The sequence below is a fragment of the Spea bombifrons genome, chromosome 2, assembly GCF_027358695.1.
Source record: "Spea bombifrons isolate aSpeBom1 chromosome 2, aSpeBom1.2.pri, whole genome shotgun sequence".
Lineage (NCBI taxonomy): Eukaryota > Metazoa > Chordata > Amphibia > Anura > Pelobatidae > Spea > Spea bombifrons.
This window is the reverse complement of record NC_071088.1, coordinates 135,718,861-135,728,726: the sequence shown is the minus strand read 5'-3', so window position 1 is coordinate 135,728,726 and position 9,866 is coordinate 135,718,861. Positions and strand designations below refer to the sequence as shown.

The 9,866-nt window shown below is 41.0% G+C and overlaps 2 protein-coding genes across 2 annotated transcripts; both read right to left on the bottom strand.

Moving 5' to 3' along the window:
- Positions 1 to 220: 220 nt before the first annotated feature.
- Positions 221 to 1,183, bottom strand: LOC128474313 (olfactory receptor 2AP1-like). Its single transcript, XM_053456622.1, has one exon. The coding sequence runs from the start codon at positions 1,169 to 1,171 to the stop codon at positions 227 to 229; it is 945 nt and encodes a 314-aa protein (XP_053312597.1). The 5' UTR covers positions 1,172 to 1,183; the 3' UTR covers positions 221 to 226.
- Positions 1,184 to 8,131: 6,948 nt separating this feature from the next.
- Positions 8,132 to 9,405, bottom strand: LOC128475397 (olfactory receptor 6B1-like). Its single transcript, XM_053457895.1, has one exon. It carries the CDS (start codon positions 9,403 to 9,405, stop codon positions 8,440 to 8,442), a length of 966 nt encoding a protein of 321 aa, XP_053313870.1. The 3' UTR covers positions 8,132 to 8,439.
- Between the last annotated feature and the right edge of the window lie 461 nt (positions 9,406 to 9,866).

Here is a 9,866-nt window from a genome sequence, read left to right as displayed (position 1 = left end):
TGATTGGCGTCAGAGGATCATCAGAGACCCCAGCGCAGAGACCCCAGCGCAGAGACCCCTGCAGGATCTCTACTACATTGATGCAACTGTTAGTGTTGACATTTCAGGGAAGGAATGCCCCACAATTCTACTAGAAGAACTTTAAAAAGCTGAAGGGGGTAACAAAGCTCCTCAGAACAAAATCCTCATGCTACTATAGAGAAGGCGATGGTCCTTCATCACGTGTTCATTTTTGAGAATGCAAACTCATCGTCAATGTCTTCCCAATGATCTGCCTAATTTCACGGTTCCTCAGACAGTATATAATGGGGTTGGCCATGTGTGGTATATATGTGTAGAGACAAAGAATTAAAACACTCATGTCCAGACTAAAGACTAGGTTGAACTGATATGATGCGTATATGAACACCCGAGGGCCGTAGTACATGGCGATGATGAATAAATGAGTGGAACAGGTATAAAACGCTTTCTGCCACTTGTTATCCCGAGAGGACGAAGCGATTGTCTTGATGATGACTATGTAAGAAAGTATAATGAGGGACATCGGCAAGAGAAGACTAACCATGGCGACATTGAATGACGTCTCCCGGAGTAAACGAATGTCTCCGCAGGTCAGGATCATGACGGCCATGTTGACGCAGAAACAATTGTTGATTTTTCTCGAATTACAATATGGAAACTGCGAATGCCAGGTAGCATTGATTGAACCGTAGATGGAGGCAAGTATCCAGAGGGCAAAGCATGCACACACGGTCAATCTATTGGTGATTATCGAAGAATATCTCAATGATTTGCAAATGGCAACGTAACGATCGAAAGCCATTAGCATGATGATGAAGGAATCAAGGGCGCCCAAGTAATGGACGCAGAAGAGCTGGAACATGCACCCGGCAAAACTTATGGATCCATCGCCAAACCAGTACTTGGCGATAATTTTCGGCAACGTTATGGTGTCGAACAATAAATCGGAAAGAGCCAGGTTGGCGATGATGATATACATGGGATGTTGTAATGTCTTCTTCCACGTTACGATCCCGATGACAGCAGAGTTTGCAACCAGAGACACCATGTAGACTAAGAACAAAATGATGGAGACCAAGATATGGTAATTGGGAGGGAGGCCTGGAAAGCCAATAAGCTCAAACACAACAACATCAGAATTGTTAGCCATTGGACGAAAAGAAATAGTCCTGAAAAAGAAAATTAAAAAAGGTTAAAACCAAGAAATATTTATTGTCTGGTAATTCGGAGGTATAAGGGATTGTGTATAAAAGAGGATTTTGGGGGAAAGTTTGAAATGTAATTTTATCACCATAGTAACTAATGCTATGTTCTGGCTAAGCAGACTATTTCATTGGTTGCTATGGCGACAAGACCACTTTCCAAACTTTGCACGAGGATCATTTTTTTTAATATATATATATAACCCACAAAGCTCATATCTGAATCAAGTGGCCATATTTATATGATTCATTCCACTCAGCCTAAACACTGATTTCTTAATGTCAACACTTGTCTGTATTTTTTTAAGATCTCAGGAATATGATGGCAATTAATATTCCGCAGCCATTTTCTAAAATTAGAGGCTTAGATATAATCTAAGGCACTTTTACTTTACCAAGAGGGTGGTAGATAAGTGGAGCAGCCTCCCAGCAGGTTGAGGCTAATTCAGTGAGGGGATTTAAACATGCATGGGATAGACCAACAACTGATTAAGGTTTGGGTCTTTAGAGCAGGAGAAGCAGGCGACTATACGGGAGGGCGAATGGGGCCGATCTGCCGGCAGGTTCTATGCTTCTATGCTAATTGTGGAAGGGTTTAAATATAGTATATGTCTCATGTAGATCTCACCTCCAGAAAGCTAAAGGCGACTAAAATGAGGCACGGCTTACATAAAAGTTATTAAAAACATACTAAAAGACTAAACAATCTCATCATGTATTGACTGTAGAGAGACATCCGAGAAAGGATGGAGGATAAATGGAACAGCCACACAGCAGAAATTGAAGAGGTTAATATAGCGAAGGAATAGATATAAGACTATACTTGAAAGTTGAAGGTTTTTACAGCAGAAAAAGTAAAAGTGAGAATAAACTTCATACATTCCATCTCAGCCTCTGATCCTCTAGTGTTTGATTCAGGTCTCTTGTAACTTTTCTCCTCCTCTGAAATAAACTTCTCTTCTGTACTTTGTTAAATCCCGTTATGTATTTAAATGTTTCTCTCCTATCCCCCATCTCTCTCTTCTCTCCTCCATGCTGGTCATATTAAGGTACCTTAGTCTCTCCCGATAATTTTTATCATTTTAACAGCCCTAAATAATAAATATTACGCAGTACACATTTTAATGGAGAATTACGCAGTACAATTTATCTAGGAGGTTAGGCATCATTAAAAAATGATTACACGAGACAAGGCATGTTGCCAAAATGGAGATTTCCAAAAAAATTTAAGGGTGATTCTATATGTACACAGGGATGTTTCCAATTAAACATCAAATTACCTCTTCCTTCTCATCTTTTATATACAAATTATATTATACATTAAAAAAAAAGAAAATAGAAGTACTCACAGACTGACCCCGAACAACGTCTTCAAGCCGCGTGTAGGTGTTTGTTGCTCTCTCTTACTGTATTTATAGGAAATTTCACCCCGAAGACTAAGACTCTTGGGGCAGAAATGTGCTAGTGTAACCCAACATTGACACACACTAACACTACTAAAATTACTTTAATTAATAACTTTAATTAAGAACTTTCTAAATAAGTTAAACCTTCATAATATTATAATTTTAGTAGCCAATCCCGGTAGGCTGTCCATTCACCTCCAAGACCTGCAAATCTGCCCCATACCCCAAGGCGCTGAAAGTCTGAGAACCAAAAATGTATCTTATCTCTTAAAATTAAGATAAAGAGCCAGTCCTGCCCGAGATGCTGTGAATGGCTTCTAAGCAGTCATGTATTTCCCTTGGCTTCTGCCCTTGGACTGACCCAAGGAAGATCCCCCAGAGCCTGTACTGGTGTGTATTTGGGTGTCTGTGTGGCACAGCCTGTCCTGGTGTGTGTGTTTTGGTGTCGGTGTGGTAAAGCCTTTCCTGGTGTGTGTGTCAGTGTGGCAGAGCCTGTCCTGGTGTTTGTGTCTGGGTGTCGGTGTGACAGAGCCTGTCCTGGTGTGTTTGTTTGGGTGTCGGTGTGGCAGGGCCTGTCCTGGCGTGTGTTTGGGTGTTGGTGTGGCAGAGCCTGTCCTGGTGTGTGTGTCTGGGTGTCATAGTGTAATGGTATGGTGAGGTAGGACCCCGGATGGCGGAGTGAGCCAGGCCAGACAGGAACCAGAAAGTCAGAGAACCAGGTCAGACAGGTAATCAGGATAAGTCGAATCAGAATCCAGAGACGAGGTCAACAAGCCAAATCAATACCAGACGAGCAGGAATCAGGAGCCGAATCAGAGAGACAGGAACGAGGTCAACAAGCCAAGTCAAACCGGAGCAGTCAGTCACAATCAAATGCACAAGCAAGTAGAAAAAATACACCAACCAAGGGTGACCCAGAAGAGGAAGTCCAGGTTTAAATAGGGAGAGGAGGAGGCGTGTCCTGCATGAAGAGGTCACCCGAGGTTATAAGAGCATGTTACAAATGTAACATGCAATATTAAGTTTTGAACACACGGTACCTGTTTGCCACGCGGTCGGCCATGCGGTGAAGACTCCGACCGGGCAGCGGTGGTACTCGCTGCCCGGGAAGCGGTCCGAGGATTCCTCCTTGACCCCAAAACGGCAGTCCGATTTCCTCTTGGATCAATAAGCTGTTTCCCCATAATTAAAGATTATATCCCTGAATATTATGTTTTTCCAAGTATGTACAGACTCCGATAAAACTACCTCCGCAGGCAGAGAATTCCACATCCTTATTGTCCTTACTGTAAAAAAACCCTTTCCTCTGCTTTAGCCTAAATCTCCTTTCTTCCAGTCTGAACGCATGACCACGTGTCCTATGCATAGTCCGGTTTATGAACAGATTTCCACACTATGGTTTGTATTGGCCCCGAATATATTTATATAATGCTATCATATCCCCTCTGAGGCGACGTTTTTCTAAACTAAACGGATTTAAATTTGTTAACCTTTCTTCATAACTATAGTGCTCCATTCCTTTTATTAATTTTGTAGCCCGCCTCTGCACCTTTTCTAGTGCTATGATATCCTTCTTTAGAATAGGTGCCCAAAATTGCACAGCATATTCAAGGTGCGGCCTTACCATTGATTTATAAAGAGGCAAAATTATATTTTTATCCCGCGAATGGATTCCCTCTTTTTATACACGACAATACCTTACTGGCCTTAGCAACTGCCGACTGACATTGCACATTGTTGCCTAGTTTGTTGTCTATAGCAATTCCCAAATCTTTCTCATTTGTTGTTGTCCCTAATTCCCTTCCGTTTAGGGTGTAGGTTGCTTGTGCATTCCCTACCCCGAAGTGCATAACTTTATATTTATCTACATTGCATTTCATCTGCCATTTGTGTGCCCAGTCCCCCAGTCTATCTAGATCCCTCTGCAGCACTGTTTTACTTTACCTAGTTTAGTGTCATCTGCAAAGACAGAAACATGACTTTCAACACCTATTGCCAAGTCATTAATAAATATGTTGAATAAAATCGGTCCCAGGACAGAACCCTGAGAGACACCACTTATCGAGCCTATCCTGGTGTGAGTGTCTGGGTGTCGGTGTGGCAGAGGCTGTCCTGGTGTGTGTGTCTGGGTGTCGGTGTGCACACTGTACTTACTGTAGTAATAAATTGATTTATTTAATGTTTACTTATCCAGAGCTAAAACGCCCTCCTGAATTTGTAGTCACTTCAAAGGACAAAACTTTCTAGGCCTAGACTTTAAACGGGTGCAGAAAGCGATCTACGTTGGCTTTCTGCACCCAGACGGTGTTGCTGTAATGCCTCGACATCAAGGCATTCAGCAACACCGCGATCGGCATCAGGGGCTGTGTCTGGCCCCTCCCCGGGGCGTCCGTTTTAAAAGTGTTCAGGAGGCGATCAACTTCAATGGTGTTGCTGAAAGGCCTCAATCACAAGGCATTCAGCAACACCAAACACTCACCCCAGGACGCGTTGTGACCGCTGTAGAAAAAAAAAACAACAACGTTGGAAAAGTTTGCCTCTAGAGAACTCTGGCTCCACTTGCAGGTTGAATACAGGTACTGCATTTAACCATACAAAAAACAAAATACTGTCTGCGCTTCTCACCCTAATAAAGTTGGCAACAAATATATAAACATAATATAGATGAGAGGTTTTGGTTATATGAATTGGCCAAAGCATAATTAAGCTCACCCACCACGTCAAGGCACACTCTCAATAGGGTGAGAACCTACTCTCACCTCCTACATAGTGGGCACACAAAGCAGTTTATACGGCTACCAAAACCTTATTAATGTGTTGGGGGAGGTGCAATTAAACCTCCTCCCATTTAACCCCTGGACAGCAAGCTGCAACCAGACTGATGAGGAGCCAACAACCTCAAATATTTGTAAACAGGGAAAAGAAAAAATGTCGGTGCGCTAAGCTAGTCTCAGGCTCAAAAAATTATTTGTTGGCTCCTCATCAGTCTGGTTGCAGCTTGCTGTCCAGGTGTTAAATGGGAGGAGGGCACACTGAAATGGCCCGGCTCAAAGATGTACCAAATAGGGCATGGGCAGTGGATCACCAAATGCCAAAGTTCAACATTGAAAAATGTGCATACCCCAAATGTGGCCCTTTTTCCCCCAAACAGCCAGGCAAACCCATTCACGTGAGGTATCGCTGTACTCCGGAGACGCTGAACACATATTGGGTGTTTTATAGGGCTGCAACTAACGATTATTTTATTAATCGATTAATCGGCCGATTATTTTTTCGATTAATCGATTAATCGGATAAAAAAATATTTAATAAAATGCCCTGCACCCACCCACACTCTGCCCCATCAGTTTCCCACCCGGCAATCATAATCATTCATTTTCATTCTCTCTCTCTCTCTCTCTCTCTCTCTCTCTCTCTCTCTCTCTCTCTCTCTCTCTCTCTCTCTCTCTCTCTCTCTCTCTCTCTCTCTCTCTCTCTTCCACTTACAACGTGCAACCGCAAAACTTTATTCAAATCTTCATCGTACACGCGCGTCACATCCGTCATTACGTAACGTCAGACGGACACTACAGAGCTCTGCAGCAGAAACGGGGGAACGCCGGCGGAGGTAAGTGAAAGGAGCCGAGCGCTCCAACGACGAATCGATTAATCGATAACGGAAATCGTCGACAACGATTCCCGTTATCGATTATTATCGATTTTATCGATGCGTTGTTTCAGGTCTAGTGTTTTATGATAGTGACATATACCAGAACCTGTTTATTCATACCTGAAGTAAAATGTGTGTGGGGAAAAAAAAGAAAGAAATGACTACCACAAAGTTTGACAAAGACTGGTGGTAGAATTAGTGCATGGAAAGAGTTAAAATACCTGCATTTGAAATACCCTGGGTGTCTAGTTTTAGAAAATGTATGATTTGATGGGGTAAATTGCATTGGCTTCAAAGATACCCCAAATGGCACATGGGGGGAAGAATTAGCAGATTTGGAAAAAATGGTTTTGAAATAGCAAATTATACCTGTACTTATTGCCCCATAACGTGCAGAAAAAAGAAAAAAAAAAACATAAAACCATTGGGTATTTTTAAACTCAGGAGGAATAGTAGAATCTATTTAGCAGGTTTTTTCATTACCTTTTATAGATGAGTAAAAGATTTTTCAACTAAAAAATAGAAAAAGTCATTTTTTTCAAAATTTTTCACCATATTTTATACTTTTTTAATAGTTAATAATATGATACAATCAAAACAATGTCATCTAAAGAAAGCCATTCTTGTCCTGAAAAGAACAATATATAACTTGTGTGGGTTTAGTAAACGGGAAAGAAGAAAATTACAGCTAAACACGAGCAGCGCAGAAATGTTAAAACGGCCATTGTCACAAAGGGTACAAAATATAAAATCACGAAGGGGTTATAAAACTTGAACTTGGTTAGTGTATTATTTCTTGCTAGTGTATCCTGCTAACCATAAACTACAGAGACCTTTTTACATGTAAATGCAGTAATATCATTATATAAGAAGTATTTAGAATTTATGAATCCATGTTTTCTATTATATCACACAAATAAAATCATACAATATTATATATATATATATATATATTATATATATATATATTTATATTATATATATATTATATATATATATTTATATTATATATATATTATATATGTATATTTATATATATATATATATATATATATATATATATATATATCACATATAGAATACATTGTTTTATGTTTTGTTTTTTTTAAACCAAAGAGGAGGAGGCTCACTGTTGATGGAGGCAGATATTATTCAGAAGCCCGCGGAGGGCAGGACTCTAGTGCCCAAAAATGTATTTTTATTATTTTTTTATGCAGGTTGGAGGTTATTCTTCATGGAGTCCAGTCCGTTTTAATACATGCAAATTAGAACATTCGAGGAAGGCCGGTGTGTTTTAAGTTAGCTTTAGTCAGTATGAGTTCACATTACTTTGTGAATCAGTGGTCTCACGGAACGGCCGCCCCACAGTTACTGATACTGAATTTCACGCCCTTCCATCATTAAAAAAAGAAGGTTCTTCTGCTGTAAAGACTCAAACCTTAATCAGTCGTTGGTCTCATCTTAGATTCAGGAGCCGTATGCCTATCCCATGCATGTTTAAATCCCCTCACTGTATCAGCCTCAACCACTTCTGCTGGGAGACTGTGCCATTATCTACTACGCTCTCAGTAAAGTAAAGGTTTCAATCAAAAGACAAGACAAATGAAAAGGGGCAGGAGCATACCTGGGAACTTCTGGGCTCTGGCTACCCGGAGCCTTCCCTTGCAGGACGCGGCCAGGACTGCACACTGACATCAGTTGGCAACTATGAGATTGCACACAAAACCCACAACTGCAGGCCACACACACATAAAAATCACTTACGTTAGTTAATTATGGTAAAGAAATATAATATAGGCAGAGATCCACGGGTATGCCAGCCTTTCTGCATTTTGGTGTACTTGCTAACGAATGCTACAACTCCCATCACTCTTGTTATCCTTGCTGAGGGTTGTGGGTCCACAAAACCAAATCATTTTTATCTATACACATTTAAATACAAAAAGAAATTGAAATAAATCAGTGCGTCTATACGATTTATTTTTTCCAGTTTTACTGGGTGAGAGACGGTTTTCGAGTCACAGTAACTGATCCCTGCGTGTTAGCTGTAATGAAACAGCCTCCCGTCAGAAGTGGTAGAGGCTAATACAGCGAGGGAATTTAAACATGCGTGGAATAGACATGAAGCTACCCTGAATCTAAGACGGGTCTGATCCAACTTCTATGGTTCTGACTTCCGATTTATTTTACGTGAACTCCTAATCTTTTTGAAAGCGTTTGCTAGAGTTGTCTTGATCTCTTCAGTTCTGAGACAATATACAATAGGGCTGGCCACATGTGGCACGAAAGTATAGAGGCAAATAAGTAAAACATTTAAATCAGCGTTTGGTATCACTTGGATTTGGTTGTAGGTGTAGACCAAAAGCCGGGGAACGTAATACATTCCAATGACAAAGGAGTGAGTGGTGCAGGTGGAAAAGGCCTTCTGCCAATTACCAGCGTGAGCCGATGAACGGATCGTCTTGATTATCATGACGTAGGAGAAGATAATGAAAGATAGCGGAACCAGATGCACAAACATTGCAATGATAAAAGTGATACGCCTGGTAGAAGCCGAGTTTGCGCAAGACAAAAGAGTAACTGGTGTGAGAGAACAGAAATAGCTTTTGATTCGGTTAGGTCCACAGTAAGGGAGTTGTGCTCCCAAAATCGCAATTGCCAGTCCAATAACAGATGCGAGGAACCAGAAGACACAGCATATGTTTACAGTCAATGGGTTGCTAATAATGGAAAAATATCTCAGCGGCTTGCAGATGGCAACATACCGGTCAATAGCCATCAGCATAATAATGAAGGAATCGAGAGACCCCAAGGAATGGACAAAAAACATCTGGAAGAAGCAAACCGAGAAGGGGATGGAATCGTCTCCGAACCAATATTTGGCCACGACTTTGGGCAAGGTCATGGTGTCTAGAAGAAGATCGGAAAGGGCGAGGTTTCCAATGATGACGTACATCGGCTGGTGGAGGTGCTCCTTCAAAATGATCAGAACTATAACGATTCCGTTTGCAAACAATGCCATATTGTAGACTAAGAATATTGTAACCGAAACAAGATGGTACAGCTTCTGTGGAAGTCCTGGGAAACCGACAAAGACAAACTCGGTAACATCTGAGCGATTGGCCATCCTAAAAGGTGTCCAAGCTCTACAAAGAGGAGATAGGAAGAACATATGAGTAACTGACACAAAGGGGTGAAGTTACAAAGAGATAAAAACAGTTTAAGTGTCCTTTCTAGTAGTAAATCCCACATATCTATACAGAAGTGTGTTCTCTACAAGATGTGCGCTCTTGAGTTTGTATTCACAATGACTGGGCCAAGTTAAATCCTAGGGGCCACCAGACTTAAGGACAATCAATCCTACCATGGTTGGGATAGGAGCAGAACAAGTCATGGATTGAAGGGATACTCAGGTGTCCTGAGCAGCGTTCTGAACAATCAATGCATATTTAAATACAAAATACTTAAGTTAAGATTTAATATATATTCATGAAAGAGCAGAACATTGGCAGAAAAGCTGAATTGGAATTTTTTCCATTTTTTGGATCAAAAAACAAATATTAATAAAATGCTGTTTGAATTCAGACC

Coding starts and splice junctions, on each gene's coding strand:
- LOC128474313 (XM_053456622.1), bottom strand. CDS start 1,171: ATGGCTAACAATTCTGATGTTGTTGTGTTTGAGCTTATTGGCTTTCCA.
- LOC128475397 (XM_053457895.1), bottom strand. CDS start 9,405: ATGGCCAATCGCTCAGATGTTACCGAGTTTGTCTTTGTCGGTTTCCCA.